Raw genomic sequence first — 20814 nt, 5'->3', positions numbered from 1 at the left:
AGAATTAGCATGCACAATGTTTATTATGTTATTATTTATTTTTAAATGTGCTCTGCAGACTTGTTTATGAATTATGGGAAAACTTGTAAGCATAGATCCACAGATGTATAAATCCATAAATGTTCTTGTATGCACACTGTTAGGGTGGTGATTGGATACAGGGGAGTCCAAGTTCAAAGTATACAAATAACAAAACAGTAAAAAACACCTGTCACAGACAGCAAAACAAAGAATGCTTTTCTGATTGATTACATCCTAATGAAGCTGTTTAGCCACATCTGTGTACTTGTTTTCACTTGTATATTTTATTCATGATCCCTACTAAATGAAGAGCTGAAGCTGTATAAAACTGTCTGAGATCTAATTTAGTAACACTTAAAATGCTGAATATAAGTTAATCTGACTTTCCTCCTAGAATGGAAGGACTTTGCTTCTCTGTGCTGTTTTTGACCTTCATTCTTACCTCCTCTGTCTCCTCTTCCTCCAGCTTGCTTTAGATGCCTGTCTTCCCCTAATGCCTGGTGTTTAAAGTGGCAAAGGCTTTTAAGGGACGTTAATTGCACTCAAATTATGTTCGACCGCAAAAGGAGTAAGTTTACGATAGAGAGAGAGAAAGAGTGAAGGGTCGTAGGGGAGGAGGGTGAGCAGGGGGGTTGAATGAAAGCATAATTGCACCAGAGAAGGACATTGTGACTGGAGACTCCCTCTTTTTTATCTATAAGACTCAGTCTCTATAGTTGGAGGAGGGGGAAGTAATGAGAAGTTGCCAGGTGATCGCTCTACGATTCCCATCAGCCAACTAGATTGAGTAAACTTAAGCGAAATTAAGGGCTTATGTCACAGTTCCCATAGTAACGTCCCAACTTGGTTAAATGATCCCAGTAAAGGGAGGCTGAGGGAAAAAAATATATAAAACAGAAGAACTGAAAACTGCTTGTTTTTTTTCTCTTAATATATAAGGTGAACCTTTTAAGCCATACACATTACCCTAACTTCCCTTTATGATATGGTCCCTCAATTTGCTAAATTGTATGAATTCATACAAGTAAACTTGTATACAAAGTTTAAAATTGCTACTTGTGTTGTGGTGCAGCTATTACTGGCTGAAAGGGTGCCACACAGGAACATAGCTTCAGGGCACCTGGGTTTGATCTGTTAGGAGTTTTATATATCTTCCCGATTTCCATGTAGGTTTTTAAATTGTCTCTAGGTTTGAGTTCTATAAAAAGTCATTCCTACCCAGAAAAAGGGGCCAGATTTGCTCGTTTTGACTGTTGGCAATCGAAGACAATTGCATTATAAATGCGATGAATGGCATTATAAAATAATAAACATTATGTTTTAGTGTTAATATTGATAACATAACTTTTTGGACAACTCTTTTGACTCACTTGTGTTAGTTGTGTTGAGCTTGTTGTTGTTTGATTGGTTTATAGCAAACAGCTGAAAGTTTGTAAATTTTGCTAGTAAACCTAATTTGCAATCAGGGTTTAATAATTTTGATTGAACTGTACACATCACACTGTGTAACATTAATGAATTCATGTATGAATTTATGTTCCTTCTGTTAGTTTTAGAAGATGTGTTGCTATTTTCATTAGTTTATAAGAAATGTCACCTTGGATCATTTGAATTTCTATGAGATTTTAATGAGATCAGGCTGCACTAATGTTATTTTTCCTGCTACCTTTGTACCTCTGATTAATTGTGATACATCGTGACTAATCCATCCATCAGCTTCCCTGACTTTTTGTCAGTCTTCCTATTTGCTACGCTAGCGCAGAATTGCCCATCGTCACAGCCTAGCTAGCTTAGAAAGGGAACCTAGTCACCAGCATCTGTGTGAGCTCCGGAGAGAACAAGTAGCCCTCTGTGTACACATTAGAGAACACACAGTGGCTATCCTGGCCTGGGTGTGAAGCCCCTTTTGAAACCTCTGAAAGGACTAGACTCATTGATATTCCTGTTCCTGGTTAAGAAGGGGGGTCACAGTCTGACACTATGGCTTTGTCCCACATTGACTTCTGTGCTGGCTTTAGGATTATCAATGATTATGTCTGTAAATCACCCTGTCCAGTAACAGGAAATTATTAATGGAATGCCAAGGCAGCATTGTTCACATTGTCAGACTGCAGAGTCGTCTTATTGGCACATATGTGCAATTATTTTTAAAAAATATTCAGGGAGCTCACTTGGATGCAATTTCAAGCTCTCAGATTCGAATCTCACCTGTGCTATCGACAAGAACATTTCTCAGTACAACAATGCAAATAATAATACTGTCTTTCACATTACATAATACTGTGAAACGATTCAAAAATTCTCAGTCCATTCTCAGTCCAATGTGTATGATCTTTGAGACCTCAGGCAGCCCTGCATAAAACTGTATGATACATTTAGCTTGTTTTGGGGAAAAGCGAAAGGTGCAAAGGCAACATCCATTATGGTATGGTGGTGCATCAATGCCCATGACATTGGTGACTTGCATATGTGTGACGCAGAGGCATAATAGGCATTTTATAGAGACATATGCTGCCATCAAGGTGATGTCTTTTCCCAGAAGTCTGTGGAAGTCCATGGCTATTTCAGCAGGAAAATGACAGGCATCATTTTGCACTCACTACAACAAAATGGTTTCATGCATGTGTGTGCTTTGAATGTGTCACAGGCACCAAATTTGTTTTTATTTATAAAATACAATCGATTTGAATAGAACAATTGATTATTGTTTTTATTTTTTATTTTGCAAAGTACAAAGTGAATATGTTATACTTTTAAGTATATTAAAAAAGATATATGTATGAGAGTATACTGCTTAATACTTTTAAGACAGTTCTGCCCAACCCTGCGCACACACACAAAGACACACTCACACACACACACACACACACATTGCAATACGGCCTAGCTGAGTGTACAGTCCAACATCATGGAAGAAAAGATGCTTGAAAGCCACTTTCAATGTTATTTATATTATTTATATTGAGAGTTTTGGTCTGCCTGCTGGAATGCATTGTTTTCGTGGTCTATTATTTTAATACTTTTGAGAGTACATGTCTTTAAAGGTTAAAATAAATAAATAATTATTTATGAGATTGAAATCACTAAAACATAAGTGAAGGAATAAAATAAAATAACAGTTTCCATCCTTTTTGTCTTTTTTTTTTCTTGAGTAGTGAGGAGAAGCAGTCACTCATTGGCAACTGATATATTTGAGCAACATCTGGGAGCTCATCTTCTACAGGTAAACACCCAACATATATCACGTTACTGTTTTATGTAATTTAATAAACAACCTATTAAAGGTATTTTGGTAAATAGCAATGAATGAAGATAGCTGTTTTAAACACATTTGTAGTAGTAATGTGTAAAATTCACTATCAAGTCCACTTTTATGCTTTCGTGTTTTACCTACTAATTATTGACCTTGGCTGATCAGTGACCTCTTGTGTTTTATGTCATTATTGGTATTATTAACAACTTAACTTTCAATTATGCCATTATATTGACACAGCTATAATCACAATGTAGACACTGGTTTGTCAGACAACCTTTACTTTAGTCTATATTTCTGATAAACAACACACACTTTAGGTGCATATACAAATATTTGTTGCGTCTACCAGATCTAAACTGTAGTTTAAAAACACGATCTATGAAAACAAAAGCACGTCTACTAATAGACATGGCATGGAGAGAGTCAGTAGAAATCACATTAACGCTTCAGGGAGCAAAAAAAAAAAAAAACTATGCCGTTTTTCTCCGCTGTGTCCTTTGTCACTAATAACTACATAATTGCTCTTTATTTTTCTGTGCGGTTCAAGGCAGCTTGCCTATCCCACAATTCCCGGCCACTCTCATTTGCATAGCGAATGCTTCGCCTGCATAAATTACCGCCACTTCAAGAGTCGCCGCCAAAACAGTCATTCTTCAACAAAGTGGCCACCTTGGCTGCTCACTTGTAGCTGCTTGTTATTATGATTAATATTATTCTTTGAAGGAGTCTTTTAATGGGGTGGCTGTATACCTTTTAGTTTTTTTTTATTATATTGTCGTGTCTACTGCCACTTCTCTCAGGCTGAAGTACAAAGCAGACTGCAGTGTGGGGATTAGCGTCTGTTAAATAGACCAGATGTATATGCTTCTGCTGTGTTTGATTACTGTATTATCTTTTTAATTGAAAATTTTGTTCAAACAAAACCAGTACCTTATGGTAAGTAATGGACATCTGTAGATCTCCTATTAAAAACCAAATTAGAATTTGAGACAATTTATGATAACATTTCTTTGTATTTCTCTGTAGGCTTTCAATTTTTAGACAGCAGACATGTTCCCACTGGTCCACTAAGGGGGACAGTGTGTCTTGGGAGTTGCTATAAAAATTTTACACAATGCCCAAAAAAAGTTTAGCAATCGGGCCCCTTAATGGGCCAACTATAGGTATCTCAGGCATAGGCTAATATGTAAAGCATGTGAGGGCCAGTAGGAACTAATGATGAAGTGCCAACCAGGTTCCAGTGCTCAAATTTTATGTGCCCATCAGCCCAGCCTACTTTGGGCATTTTGTCCACTGCAGACCTGTTTGTTGGATACAAATATTTGATGCCCAGAAAAAAACATTTAAAATACAGCCTGTATGTGCTGGTTGTATCATTGTGTCCTTTGTTTTCACTTTTTGTAAGTTAGGAAAAAAATAGGACTTTTTTTCTAACATAAAAAAACGTTTGTTTATTTTCAGTCTCTGGATGGGTTTGTTTTTGTTGTCAGTCAAGAAGGCCGCTTTCTCTACATCTCTGAGACGGTGTCGATCTACCTGGGCCTCTCACAGGTCAGTCACCCACACACACCTACAGCTGAATCAATGACATGATGTGAATTTTTAAGGTAAAGAAAATATTTGAAAAATAAAAGCATTTTGTACCATGTGCACTGTAAAAAAAATGTGATCTGATCATATATGAAAAGAACTGGTTGGTGTGCCTTCAAGAAAAGAGTGAGCGGATTGTGTGCTAAAAAAAATCCATGTAGGCTTTATGGAGCAGTGACAAGGCCATGTCTTAAAGAGGCAGTGATGGCTCAGCAGTTAAGGTACTGGGCTATTAATTAGAAGGTCAGGGGTTTCAGATATACCACTGGGCAAGGACCTACATTTTTAATTGTTTGATTGTATGCTACCTGAGATGTAAATCATTTTAGATAAACTGGGCTGCCAAATGTAAAAATAAATGCAACTTAGTCACTATTAAGATGGTAAAGTACCCTTTTCTTGGTGGTGATCTTGATCATCCTGTTTAATAAAATATATTATACCATAATATCTATGACAAACATGATGGATTCTAACATCCAGAAAATGCGTGTGCATCTGAATTTCATCTCCTCTATTGATTGATTGTTTGATTGAGAGTGATTTGTAAGGGTATGATGTCTTGTGATGGACAGACGCCCTGTCCAGGTTCTATTCTTGCTTTGTGATCAGTGTTTCCCCATGGCTCAAGATAAATACATACATTTTGATTTACTCTAATGTTATGTAGCTAATTAGATTTCTAAAAAAAAAAAAAGACTCTAAGTGATCTTCGTGGTTCACTGACAGAACCATACGTTTCAAAAATGTATGCCAGTTTGCAAGTTATAGGCAATGTTTTGGTTGGTTCTATGTCAGGTGACTCAAATGAGGCTAGAAAATGAACACAATAAAAGTTACTGGGCAATATACACTCACACATTTATACACACATTCAAACCGAGAGATAATCTGGAGTAGCCAATCCACTGTCTGCATGTTTTTGGGCTGTGGGACAGAACCAGAGTACATGGGGAGTACTTGTGAAACGTCTCACAGTAACCACAGGCAAGAATGTAACCCTAGTCCCCAGAACCCATGTTGCTGTGCTGCACCACAGTGCCATTATAATACCCATTTTGTGGATTATATCTTGTGTATGCGAGACAGAAATTATAAAGGACAAAAATATCTATTTCTATGCTCTCTCTCTCGCTCGCTCTCTCTCTCTCTCTCTCTCTCTCTCTCTCTCACTTATGTTTTGCTCACCAGGTGCTCACCTTCTTTGATTGCCTGTGGCCTCTTGTACAGGGAATGTTAAGTCCTGCCATTTCGCCCAGATGCATAAATAATAACAGTAATTACTCGCACAGCAATCAAAGTGTTGCCCTGGCGAGTCAGGGTCTGTCTCTGGAGCAAATCGATAGGCATCTTAAAAGCCGCATTGATTGTGAGATGTAAAAAAAAAAAAAAAAACACACGAACACACTGTTAGGGGGATGGGAAGATAGTGAGAAATCTAGAGAGTAAGGGGTGGGGGAACAGATATGTTTAGGTGAAGCGATTGAATAAAGGAGAAGGAAGGGGAAATAAAGGATTGCTCAGACAGAACTTATTGAGTGGGTGTAACAGGAGAAATGGCTTGATGATTAGGCTTTTCGTCTTGCTCGAATTGTGCTTTTGTTTCAGTAAAACCTGTGGCTCATCCGGCTGTGAGCACATCACTCACGCAGATTTAAGTACCATAGATGATTCTTAACCTCTCTGTTTAGTTTAATTAAGTTAAATAGCAATTGCATTCTATTATCTATGTGCAGATGGCTAACTTATTTACCCCGGAACCCAGTGGTGAACCTAGCAACTCACAGACCCTTCTGCCAAACATAAACAAATCAATCAAACAGAAGTGACAATATAAGGGCCCCAATAACTATGTTACCCATTGAGGTTGAGGTTGCCTCATGCACTGCCAGTATTTATAACACTCTGGAAACACTGAACACTTGGCAGTAATACACTCTGTATATGGTGCCAATCCACCAGAACATGCTACACACTTACTGGCATGTTTTTGGGAAGTGGGTGGAGTGAGACTGACCATTTTGAATGTCCTGTTATTGTGCTGACTATAGTAAAAAGACAACACATGTACCGTTATCTAGGAGTAAAGTTATCAAACAACCACATCACTTTTAAAACATAGTACTGACCACAGATATTAATCTTTCATTTCACTACAATTTGAGCGTATTCTTTACAGTGTATTCAACACTGCTAGGCTTTCAAGTATGATTTGCTCATTTCAGGTCTTAACACAGCATCTATACTGGATTAAATTCAGGCCATTTACAAGGCCACTTCAAAACCCTAATCTGTTCCTATTTAGCCATTTTGATATAAACTTTATTTTTCTGCTGCTGATCAATTTCCTACTGCATACCCTAATTACTTCTCAGTTTTAGCTCATGGACAGATTATTTTACATTCTCTTCAAATTTTTTTCAATGTAGAGTGGACACTCACAGGTCCTGTCACAACAAAGCACCCTAAACCATCACACACCTATTACTATTACTAGTTTAAACACCAATTTCTAGTTGCTATTTTAATGTATTTAAATAATTGGCGGTGGCACGGTGGCTTGATGGGTAGCCTCACAGCAAGAAGGTCCTGGGATTGATTCCCAGGTGTAGTGGTCCGAGTCTTTTCTGTGTGGAGTTTGCATGTTCTCCCCGTTTCCTCCAACAGTCCAAAGACATGCAAGTGAGATACAAAATTGTCCATGACTGTGTTTGACATTAAAGACTTGACCTGATGAATCTTGTGTAAGCAGTAATTACCTGTTCTGTCACGAATGTAACCACAAAGTGTAAAACATTAAGTTAAAATCATAATAAAAAAATAAAATAAATGTAAATAATTGGCTAATACATTTCTTAAATTGCCAAAAAATATTTTAATTTTGCAAAAGAAATTGTTCATAAGAAGACACCAGACCTTGTACTTGTACTTACCCCCTTAGGGTGTCCCTGTAAACTGACCCTTGGTTAATCCCCCTTGGCCTTTCACTTGTCTGTGGGGTTCCTTAAACAGATTAGGCCCGGACATTTGCCCTTATCTTGAGATTATGTTCTTTGCTGCCTGTAGAGATAATTCGGCTGGGTGAGGATATAAAGGTGGGGAAGTGCAAGGTATAGCGATAGAGGTGGAGAACAAGGGGTTGAGTTTCTTCTTCTATCTATCTATCTCTCTTCTACTATCTTCGCAACTATAACAGAAAGGTGGAACAGGCCAAACAGGGTGGGAAATTAATTCAGGCCTGGTTAGTATGCTGTGCCCTCTTTCTGTGCTCCCCCCTTACTGTCTCTCTTTGTCTCTCTCTCATCCACTTTCTATCTCTCTCGTCCTCCATTTCTCTGCCATCAGTCAGCTGCAGACTGAAAGTGTGTTGTGGACGACTGCCCAGATGCCTCATACATATTAAAGGCACTGCTATTATTTATATCATGTCTCCCCCACCCCGTCACCTCCACCCTCCTCTCTTCCTCTCTTTTTTCTTGTACACCAACTAAAGGTTTTCCTCTGATCTGATATTTCCCACTGTGTTGTACCTTTATCACTTCTTCTATTCACTGTCACTGTATCTCACATGCTCATCTTCCAACTCTGAAGTTCTTAGTCCTACTGTCAAGACTACTGGTCAGTAACATCACTACAAGAATGGAAGCTATCAGTTTACCTATATTTCTCAGTACGTAAAATACATTATCAACCCATTGGTGACGCAGATTTATAATGCTACATTGTTTTATTTTCCTAACATGAACAATTTCTATACTTTTATTCATCAAGTCACCAACATGAGTTTGGTTTGCATGTGTGCAGGATCCAAAAGCAGGTAGTCAGTCCCCAAAAGGGTCGATTCATGGATTCCATTCACTATAAGTGTTTCCTCTCATAGAAACGTACTCCTTGCAAGCATGTTATTTTATAATTTTGTACATTTGATTTAGGATTTACTAGTTTTTTATAATGTTATTTTATTAGAAATAGTGTGATGAGATAAACCTGTGACAAGTGGAAGTTTTTAATGTAGCATTATTATTATTGTTAGTTTTGTTTGTTGTTATAAGAAATTATACTGAGGCCTTAAAAGAGGTGTGAGTTCAAGCATGTAGGTTCAATAAAGGTAAACTACATAACATGATCTAAAGTATGTGACCTTGAGCTTGACCTTGTTCCTATCCCATTTCAAAATTAAGGGTATTCATATAGAGCTTCTTTGCAACTATAACAGCCTCTACTCCTCTAAAACATGTTTTTAGAAGATTGTGGCATGTATTTATTAGATATTGTGTTTGTGAGGTCAGGATTAAAATTGCAATTTTTCCCAATTGTGTCCAGTGGAGCTGAGATTGCTCAAACAAGGGAGGACCTTTTCTCTAGAAAGCATATAATTTTATATACATGTTAACAATGGATTTGGCTGAAACATCTGAACTTGGACAGGTGTTCATATACTTTTGGTCAACTACTGCTGGAAAGCTTGGTGAGGCAGCTATACTGATCAAAATGATAGCACTCTAAACAATGCCTAAAACCCTTTACAGTAAAACACAATGCATTATAGTCTCCTATGCTCACTGTCTCTAAAATACACCACATATTTTCAGCTTTATCTCTCAATAAGTGAAAACCCACTTTTCTAACTGTTACCCCTAAACCTGCTTTCACTCTTCCAACCTCTTTTTCCTTTCCTTTTACTTGTCCGATTTAACCCAGCCTGCTTTGCACGTATTAGTGTCCTTGAAGGTGGGCAGAAAATCCTATAAAATCCTTCAGTAAATGGATCTAATCCTGTAATAAATGGGTATGTCCCAACGACAAGGGTGTGAGGGAGCAACTGGCTTTTTATCAAGATGGAATGAAATCTGACCCAAGGAGATTGGGTTTTAATAGATCTAAAAAGGAAAGGAAGTAAGAACAATGTGACTTTTATCTCAGTCTTACTTTTATCTTAAACTAATTAAGCAATTAACTATGAAACAGACAAAAAGAGGATGGGATTCTTATCAGTTTTCTTTGCCTCTGTGATTGTTGGTTTTAGTGCAAAATCTCTGGAAGGATGAAGACTGGTTCTATAACCCTGACTTTTTTTCTGTTCCAAGACTTCCCTTATACATTTAGTAATCTGTAGCAAATAGAATATTACATGAAGGTCGTGCTATGGTATAGTTAATGTTTTATATCCGTGGTTGCTTTTATCTGTCTGATGTTAGTTGCAGCTCCAACAGCAATGTGTGTATGTGCTTGTTTGTGTGAGTATGTATGCTTTACAGAGTGTTGCCGGGTCAATGTGAAAGAGTTGTTTCTCCAAGGTTTCCGACTCAGAAACTGTATTAAAAAATGTATCCTGATGTACAGATACAGATTTATTTATTTATATTTATTTATATATAAAGGTTACATAAAAATGGTTAATTATTTAACCAGTATGTGTGTAAAATTACAACTAGCAATCATGGTTAATGTTCTAATAGAAAAAAATAATTTACCAATAAAATATAAAGCGCTACAGAGGCATAGCAAACACCTTAAACATCTCTGTCAGTACAGCTAGTTTCATAATCTGCATGTAGAACCTTAATTCACAAATTGATCTAATTATAAGAAAGGTATTAGAAAACCCACTAGTCACTGGAAAAAAGTAACAGGAACACCTGAAAGAAGCAAGAACAACAGTTACACAGTAAACCACAGAGATGAACTGTACCACAGTCAACTCTGTTTATGAATTTCACACAAAACTCTTCTGATAAAAAGCACAAAGATGTTCTTCTAAAATTTGCACATAAGCATTATTTCAGTAATTCAGCTCACATAATTTGATGTCCATGCATAGCCATGCACTGGAAGTGTATAAAACAGCAAAGACAAAAGTGATTGAACTCTTGTTTCCTCTCACTGTAACTGACACATTTGGGTCTGTTTTCTCTTAAAACTCTGAAGTGTCTGAAGAAGATAAAATAGGATTAGCAAGGATTTAAGTGTTTTTAAGGCTTGAGATAGTGAAGTGGCAATGAGATAGATTTATGTGCCTGTGAATGGAATATTATGATAGGTGCCAGGTGCAATGGTTTGAGACTATCAAAAAATGCAAGGCTGATGGATTTTTCAAACTCAGCATCCCTCGTAATTTTATTTTATGATTCACAAAAAATCCAGCCAACACTAGCAGCTTGTGAAACAAATAAAGAGTACGAATGATGATACTTTTTTTTTTTATTTGTACTTCGTCTTAGGCAGCTCCTCTAAGAAAAACTGCTCATAGGTATGAGTAAGTGTGAATAAGTGAATATGTGATGTACTGGGCCTGGTCCAGGGTGTATTCTTTGTTGTTGCCAGCCAGTGGAACTAAAATAGGCTCTTGACTCACCACTATACTGCCCAGGATAAAGAAGCTACTGAGGAAAGAGAACATGGATCGAAGTTTATATGACTTGAGACTTACATTTGAAAAATTATTCTGATTGTCACATGGTATTCACATGGTATTACCATTAATAGACCATGTAAATAATTACATTTTACACTGGTGCAGCAGGCAGGGTGTGTGGATACCTGAAGTTCATACCCCAGTTGCTGTCCGTGGTACTGTCTGCATGTGCTCTTCCTCTAAGTTTTCTGGTTCCCTTCCAGTAGGTTGATTGGATACTTTAAATTGTAGAGGATTAAATGAGTAAGTAAATTGATAATTGTGTGATACCCTGCAATGGACTATTTTATTTTTTTGTGCTTACACCTTTCTAAAACAGTAAGTGAAAGTACTTCCACACATTAATTCTATAATCGATGTGTCTAGCTGTAAAAGTTGGTGAAATCTAATAGGTTGAAAAAGGAATGGGTCATTTATAGTGTCTGATTTTTACAATAGTGATTAAATACCTGTTTCTCTCCACTGTATAAACAGACTTAATAAGTACATGCAACAGTGATCTTTAGCCAGAGTCAGACAGAAATCTCTTAGTTAATCTTAAACTCTTACTTACTTAATGCTAAAACCAAATTTGTCCAGAGGATCAAGTGTAATATAAAAACCACCAAAAACAGGTATGTTATAAATCAGCTGCATGAATGTACATAGGTATCACTGTCTACAGTCGGTAGAATTTCTATATGGGCTTTTGGGGCAAAGTAGTATTTGTTCCAATGATTTAGTCACAAGAAAAGATTCCCATGCTGTCATGAAAACAGTCCATTTTTCTTACCCAGGGTATCAGCCCCGGTTCTGGACTGCTTTGCTTGGGGGGGGCAGTAAAACCTAATGAGGGGGCATGTTGATAGTCATGTTTTTGAAGCCAGAAATATATTCAAGGCTTGATTTGTGCATGAATGATGACAGCCAAGCTATTGATACTGGCTTAAAGTGATGTATGAGGTAAAGAAATAAAAATGCATGTTTTCGAACTTAAACTTAAAACCCAATGATTAAAAAATACATGTTGATTATGTAAATGGAGAAAAAAGATTATCTAATTGTATTTCATTTTAATACGCCCCCTTAATTAAATTGCCATTACTAATAGAACAACTCTATTTCTTGAAAGGCTTTAATACAAATTTAAGTCAAAGCTGACAAATGTACCTACACACAGACTGAGAATATTCAAACGTGGAAATAGGAATGAGTGAGAATATTTATATTATTGGGAAATTAAAATATAAAGAAAATAAAAGAATACTAATTCTTTAAAAAAAAAGTGTTTACCAGTATACCTGTCTCTCGCTCACACTAACAGAACATATACTGCCGAACTGAACTGTTTGGGGCAGTCTGCCGATTTTTATATGACTCAAAGAGCCAATCAGGAATAAGCAAGGAAATATCTTCACACTGTAAAACAAAATGCATTTTTGTGATTGGTTCAGAGATAATTTTAAAAATAGCCGTTGCTTGCATTGTGCTTGGGGGGGCAAAGACACAATTTGAGGGGGCAATGCCCCCCTCAGCCCCCCCCTAGCGCCGGCCCTGCAGGGTATGTAATTTATGCTTGACATTGAAAAGCTTTTGACTTTGCTTGGACTTTGGAGTCTTTTCTCTTATAGCACTTTACATTGACTGTACATGGGTTTGTGTGTGTTATAGGTGGAGTTGACAGGCAGTAGTGTGTTTGACTACATCCATCCTGCAGACCACGTGGAGATGGCGGAGCGACTGGGAATTAAACCACACCTTCGTTCTGAAATGGGCTGTCAGACTGCACAAGAGAGTGTCTCAAGCTCTGCCTCCACCTCTTCGCTGGCTGGGACACCTGAACCAGGTAACCACTTACTACTAATCTGTCATTAAATTAGTTTGGTTATTTTTGATTAAAACATTAGGGTGAATATTGTTAAAGGTTCTTTTTACATTTTCCATGATCCCAATAAGCATTTTTAAGAATTCTTCTGTTTACCAAAATCTAAATTTGCATGTTATGATGTTAAAGTGGAAATTAAAATTCAATCCATTACCAATCCAGTAGAGTATATTCCTGCTTGTATCTCTTTCAGTATTTATTATAATTCTCTGGCTATTTGTTTTGTGTTCACATATAACTGTGTATTTGTACAAAGATTTTTTTCCAGTAATGTATCTCACTTTACTAAATGTAGACAATTATAACACAGACGTATTGCACAGAGCTGCAACTCTCATGTGATCTCATAATCCTCTGGTATTTCGCTCTAGCCCCTTCCAGCCCTCTATCATCTGGGGATGAACTAGCTGAGCGAGGTTTCTTTGTCCGTATGAAATCCACCCTTACTAAGCGTGGCCTCCATGTCAAATCCTCTGGGTATAAGGTGAGTCTAAGCTCTCATACATGCCAGGTTTTCCAAATGCTTTGTAGTGCTGAAATTATTCAGAACTGCATTGCCGATACTCACAGCACTTTTGTAGAATGGTTACCATCGAATTTTAATGCAATGCACTTTCTAAGACATCTTATAATAAACACATGGGCTACCTGGACCAAGCCTAAAAATTTTATGAATAAATGTTATCCTATTGCTCATTGCTGTTAGGTGATCCATGTAACTGGCCGGATTCGCTGTCGGCTAGCCCTCATGCCAGGCTCCTCTCGTTCACTCCATCGGCCAATGGGATTGCTTGCTCTTGCTCACACACTCCCACCCTCCACTCTTAATGAGGTGCGCATGGAGAGCCACATGTTTGTGTTTCGGGTTAACATGGACCTTCAGATTACCTACTGTGAGAACAGGTAAAGTCTTATCACAGTGCTTATTGATCATATAATAATATTGATACATTCTATTTCAGGTGGTGTAATGAAAATCATTTACAGTGGGGTCAAAAAGTATTTAGTCAGCCACTGATTGTGCAAGTTCTCCTACTTAGAAAGATGAGAGAGGTCTGTAATTTGCATCATAGGTACACTTCAACTATGAGAGACAAAATGAGAAAAAAAAATCCAGGAAATCACATTGTAGGATTTTTAAAGAATTTATTCGTAAATTATGGTGGAAAATAAGTATTTGGTCAATAACAAACAAGCAAGATATCTGGCTCTCACAGACCTGTAACTTATTCTTTAAGAAGTTCTTCTGTCCTCCACTCGTTACCTGTATTAATGGCACCTGTTTGACCTCGTTATCTGTATAAAAGACACCTGTCCACAGCCTCAAACAGTCAGACTCCAAACTCAACCATGGCCAAGACCAAAGAGCTGTTGAAGGACACCAGGAAGAAAATTGTAGACCTGCACCAGGCTGGGAAGAGTGAATCTACAATAGGCAAGCAGGTTGGTGTGAATAAATCAACTGTGGGAGCAATTGTAAGAAAATGGAAGACATACAAGACCATTGATAATCTCCTCTGGGGTCAAGATCTCATCCCGTGGGGTCAAAATGATCATGAGAACGGTGAGCAAAAATTCCAGAACTACACGGAGGGACCTGATGAATGACCTGCAGAGAGCTGGGACCAAAGTAACAAAGGCTACCATCAGTAACACACTACGCCGAGAGGGACTCAAATCCTGCAGTGCCAGGCGTGTCCCCCTGCTTAAGCCAGTACATGTCCAGGCCCGTCTGATGTTTGCCAGAGAGCAAATGGATGATCCAGAAGAGGATTGGGAGAATATCATGTGGTCAGATGAAACCAAAATTGAACTTTTTGGTAAAAACTCAACTCGTCGTGTTTGGAGGAAGAAGAAAAACCCAAGAACACCATACCTACTGTGAAGCATGGGGGTGTAAACATCATGCTTTGGGGCTGTTTTTCTGCAAAGGGGACAGGACGACTGATCCGTGTTAAGGGAAGAATGAACGGGTGAGATTTTTATCGTGAGATTTTAAGCCAAAATCTCCTTCCATCAGTGAGAGCATTGAAGATGGAACGGGGCTGGGTCTTCCAGCATGACAATGATCCCAAACACACCGCTCGGGCAACGAAGGAGTGGCTCCGTAAAAAGCATTTCAAGGTCCTGGAGTGGCCTAGCCAGTCTCCAGACCTCAACCCCATAGAAAATTTGTGGAGTCCGTGTTGCCCAGCGACAGCCCCAAAACATCACTGCTCTAGAGGAGATCTGCATGGAGGAATGGGCCAAAATACCAGCTACAGTGTGTGCAAACCTGGTGAAGACTTACAGGAAACGTTTGTCCTCTGTCATTGCCAACAAAGGTTATGTTACAAAGTATTGAGTTGAACTTTTGTTATTGACCAAATACTTATTTTCCACCATAATTTACAAAAAATTTTTTTTTAAATCCTACAATGTGATTTCCTGGATTTTTTTTCCTGAAAATTACAGACCTCTCTCATCTTTCTAAGTAGGAGAACTTGCACAATCAGTGGCTGACTAAATACCTTTTGGCCCCACTGTACCCTATTGTCAGGAGAGTTCAAATCCTGATTATTTGATAGCCTTATGATGTACAGGGCACAATGACCTTATCGTAGCTAGAAAGCTCCAGCTGCACATCAACAGTGATCATTCCCATCAACCCATTAATTGATCATTTAAAGTCTTATGAAACATTTATGTGCTCATATAGAAGGTTATAAATGTGTGATTAATGCAGGATTTCAGAATATATGGACCTGAGCCCAGCTGAGGTGGTGGGACACACTTGCTACTACTTCATTCATGTGGAAGACTTGGACACTATCCGACAGAGCCATGAAGACTGTAAGCCATGTTTTCTTTTCTCTGACTTTATTATATGTTACTTTCTTTCTCTTTTTCTGTATGAGTGTTACATAATTTGTCTGTGTTTTTTATGATGTTTATGCTCACTCTTTTCTTTTTCTTTTGTAACGTCTGTTTCAGTAGTCAATAACATTGATTAATTTATAGGTGTTTAGTCCAGTGCATGGTTGAATGAGAATAACAAACCCTATATACAAACCCTTTCCTAATAAAAGTCGGTACAGGTGATAAAAGGAGTAAAAAATCTGATTGGCTAATTTTCTTGAACCTTAATGTAACTGTAACTGATATTACTATATATATATATATATATATATATATATATATATATATATATATATATATAAAAAATCTATATATATATAGCAAATCTATGTAAACCTTTGTGTGACACACTACAGGATCTGGCAGATGGAAAAAAGAAAATTAGCAAAAAAATAAACAGAACTGCAAATGAAGATTATCCAAAACACAGATGCGCTCAGTTTGCCAGTAGCTCATCATACCCTTTACCTTAATTGTTCTTTGTTTATCTCTGGCTGTCTGCACAGTGTTGAGAAAGGGGCAGGTGGTGACTGGGTATTACCGCTGGCTGCAGAAGAGAGGCGGATATCTTTGGGTTCAATCCTGTGCCACTGTGTCCATTAATCACAAAGCACCCCACGAACGCAACGTCATCTGGGTCAACTACATCCTCAGGTCAGCATTTAATGGCTGTATGAGATTGATGTCTGTGACTGGGTTTATTTTGTTTCAGGAGAGGGTTGCTGATTGCCCTCTTAGCATTGTGTTTGTGTGTGTGCATGTGAGTGCCTTATGTGTAAAAAAGTATGGTAATAAGTTCAAACAGCAACATTTAGTTATTTTTTTTGCATGTCTGTGTGTGCACATAGGTGAGCGTGTGTGTGTGCCTGTGTGTGTATCTTTGTGTGCCAAACATGCTTACAAACTCATACACACACACACTTATACACAACGAGGGCAGACAATAATCAGACAAGCAGGCTGAATTACAATGATAATTGGACTGGAGATATATAATTAGACCAAATGGATGTCAAGATTTTCTGGCTGAATGGTGTTTTAGTTAATTAACGTTGTAATTATGAGAGCTAATTAACTTCTGCAGCACCCTGTTGGAGCAGCACTTCTAACAAAGGTTTTAAGTGTGGAAAGGAGGTGTGTGTACAGTGCTGTATGTGTATTGGAGATAGGAAAACTTGTCAGTGTTGGACGAGCTACTTAAAAAATGCAAATACAAGTTTTAGAATATAGTTCAGCTACAGTATAGCTATCTTTTTTTTTAATCTGGCTAAACTAAATGCCAAACATTACTTGTTGAAGCTACAATCTTTATTAAAGGCACCTATTTACTAATTACAAATAATAAGCTGCCAGAAAATGTAATCTTGCACTTATATGACTACTACTTATAATAATAATAATAATAATAATAATAATATGTAATAAGCATTGAATAACAGCAATAATATAATAATAATTATTGTTATTTTTATTTTTATTAAGTTTTTTTTTAATGTACAACATTTCAGAAATCAGCAGTTCAAAACTGACACAACAAGTTCATGTTTATCTATTCATTTCTGTTTCCTTTCTTAGTCTGACAGAAATGCCAGATATTTCACTGGATTTACTGCAACTCCCAGAAACCCTCAAAGCTGAGCGTCTTCGCACAAATTCCACCACCCATGACATCTCTCCAAAAGCACAAGGTATATGCATGGCCAACTTTAGTTCAAGTGATGATTGTAATTTCTTCAGTTCTTTAACTAGAAAAATGTGCTTACTAGAGTGCATGGGGAAATGAATATATCCAAATGCAGAAAACAACACATTCTTTATTACCCAGGGTCAAATTAGATCTAGTAATAAAGGTTTAAAACATGTATAAGCCAAACCTAAAAAAGCCAGTAATTTTGAATATGACTTCACCAGTACGTTACATTCTCTCTGTAGAGAGTAAATGGTTGAGCAGATAAATAATGCCAGTTTTGTTTGCTCTTCAGTTTCCAGTGGTGTCCAGCCAGTGAAGGCCAGGGGTAGCCGAACTGAACCTGAGCGCAAAGGCAGAGAAACATGCACTCACCCAACCGTAAACCAATCAGACAACAAGAGGAAGAGGTCTTACCTGTCAAGCTCTGAAAACACAACAGAAACAAGACAGCAACTGGAGGTGTTCCGGCAAAGAGAGAACAGTTTGTCAGGCTCCTCGGACTCAGCCAGTGAGAGCGACGAGGAAGAGGAGGAGAAGGAAGAGGAGTGGGAGCACAACAGCAAGAAGCGAAAGAGTGAAGACGGAGCCATAAAACAGGTGGGTGATGCAGGAAAAGTCCATAATGGCCGTGCTGTAATCCAGCAACTTAAGACTGTGGTTACTAGCACTGCCAGGTCAAACATTAAAATTGAGCAGGAGATACTAGGAGGGGTGTGTCCTCCCAACGGGAACCGATGGAGCAACACTAATGCCACGAGTGGAGGCGTCAATGGTGGTAGCTCTCCTTCCCAAGATCCTGAATCAGTCACTACAGTTATTCCAACTAAAGCTCTTTTTAGCCCATCTTCACCTATCTCAGCTTCACCACTGTCCAGGGAAGAACGCTCTATTCACAGCAGACGAGGTCCGGATTATGAGCTCCTTCAAAGACTAGCCGCAGGTGGAGCAGCTGGGAGAGTTCTGTTCCACCCGCTTGCCCTTGGCCCACCTGGACCTCAGAGTCTATATGCCCCAAGCACCATCCGTTATGCTCCTCCAGAGCTTCCCACTGCCCATGCTGAGACGCAGCGCCTGGACCACACATCCAAATCTGCTGCCTTCTTCCCACACCTACAGAGGCTTGCTGCTCTGCCACCCTTCAGTGGCTTCTCTCCTTCAGATCCAACCTTCCCTCCATCCCTGCCTTTCTGCATGAATGGACTGAGAGGAGCTGCAGGGACAGAGGAGGACTGAAATATGGGTAAATGTTTACTTAGGGTGGTGTTCATAAAGCTACATGACAACTACATAAGACTTTCATGACAACTAACATGAACCTTCAAAATCCTTTTAATTTTTTGCTGCTTCATTCTGATTAGGGTTGCACTGGATCTGGAGCCACCAAGAACCATTAGGCACAAAAATGGGGCGATTTATTTTTTGGCAGTGAGAGAAAAAAACAAGCTCTCCAGTGCAAACAAGCTCTTGGTGCTGTACGACACGGTATTATCCTTTACATTTACATCTTCAGCACGTATAGTGTAAGAATTTAAATTGTGTGACTAAATTTAGGGTTACAAAACTACTGTAGCTAAAGAGCTGTCCTGAACAGGGGTTTAATGTAGCCCTGTTATTAAGTATTTTATTTAAAACTCATAAATATTACATTAAACAATAAAACTATATTTGCAAACAGGTCTGCTAAAACAACAATCAATTGTAATTCATAATTCCATTAGAACTAAATTGTAATCTCAAGTTGTCATCTCAAATAAGTGTTTCATGTGAAAGCAACATAATTTATTTGAGCCGAAACTTTATTTTCAGCAGTGTGAAAGGTGCAGGACTATATATGGCTTCTGTATAATACAACTTTACCTCAACATAAAAATGTATGCCACTTAAATCGACAAAAGCAGTATTAATGACATCCGACATGTTGGAATGTTTCTATAAATCGTTGTCAGAAAGAGCTTATGTATGTGTTATGTTGCGTTATCAATATAAATCTTGAATATAGTGTTACCTGAAGATGGCACAACTTTGGAGGAAAATCCTGAAGAAAATGAGAGGGAAGGGATGCAGGTCTGTTACAGTCTTCCCAGCATCCTTCTTGGTGAGCTCATGCATTTGCACAGGTCTTCCTCTCTCGGGATATGCAGGAAAAGCCATACTGTACAAATTAATATCATCATCATCTACACACATCAGCAACTCCAGAGGGAAATATTTACAATAAACTAATACAAAAGACCCTTGAGTTTTGGGCATGAAATTGCTTTGGACATTTATTCTGAGCCAAAAACATGGCTAAATAAGAAAGCACAGTCTCTTCTTGGAGTTTAGCTACAGGTTTTAATCCCTCAAACACTGTAATATTTTTTACTTTTACAAATGTATACCACATTCATCTTTTAATGCTTACAAAATCACTTGAGTGATCCATTCAGAAAGTGTTACTATTATTAAGAGATTTGGTATTTAAAGACTGCGTACATGCAAGGTTCTGAAGCCCTATACACATATTGTGAACAATTAATATTATACTACCTTCCTTCCATGGATTTAGAGGATGTGAGCGGCATAGTAACAATGATAAAGGTGTACATCATCCATCACATCCAAGCACATAAGGCTTTGAATATATAGCACTTCATTAATGACCACAATACCTTCTGTTTCTGTATAAAAAGCTCTATAGTGGAATGATTGTGGTCAATAAAAAATACTTTTATAACTACCTGTTAGAAACTTTAAGTAAGGATGTGATTGCTGATGGGCGATATGACAAAACAGAATCTTAAAACATGAAATCTGTGGACTTATTTGTGTGTGTAACTTAATAAACTGTATAAACTAGACATGCTGTGAATGATCCAAAAACAATAATTGTGCAAAAGCCTTCACTCTACTGTAAAGGCTTTCCACTTTTTAATGGCAGCTTGGAATGAAATGATGTTACACTACTAGGTAATCAAAACAGGGATAAAACTTTAATGTGAACATGGTCCTGAAAAAAACATTATAAGCATTATAACTTAATTAAACTCAATTAGATATTTGACATTGTTTTATGGTACAACATAGCATCTGATTAGTAC

General features: G+C 37.9%; 1 protein-coding gene across 1 annotated transcript in view; it reads left to right on the top strand.

Moving 5' to 3' along the window:
- npas1 (neuronal PAS domain protein 1) overlaps positions 1–19405 on the top strand; it is a 39218-nt gene extending 19813 nt beyond the window's left edge. Inside the window, exons 4-12 of the mRNA XM_063016665.1 lie at positions 3177–3244; positions 4739–4828; positions 12933–13107; positions 13518–13630; positions 13853–14049; positions 15872–15978; positions 16551–16698; positions 17620–17732; positions 18027–19405. Of these exons, the coding sequence (XP_062872735.1) occupies positions 3177–3244; positions 4739–4828; positions 12933–13107; positions 13518–13630; positions 13853–14049; positions 15872–15978; positions 16551–16698; positions 17620–17732; positions 18027–18967 (1952 nt within the window). The 3' untranslated portion in view covers positions 18968–19405. The remainder of the gene's footprint in view (positions 1–3176; positions 3245–4738; positions 4829–12932; positions 13108–13517; positions 13631–13852; positions 14050–15871; positions 15979–16550; positions 16699–17619; positions 17733–18026) is intronic.
- The last annotated feature ends 1409 nt before the right edge of the window (positions 19406–20814 follow it).

This window comes from Trichomycterus rosablanca, chromosome 20 (assembly GCF_030014385.1).
Source record: "Trichomycterus rosablanca isolate fTriRos1 chromosome 20, fTriRos1.hap1, whole genome shotgun sequence".
Classification (NCBI taxonomy): domain Eukaryota; kingdom Metazoa; phylum Chordata; class Actinopteri; order Siluriformes; family Trichomycteridae; genus Trichomycterus; species Trichomycterus rosablanca.
This window is presented reverse-complemented; position numbering and strand designations above follow the sequence as displayed.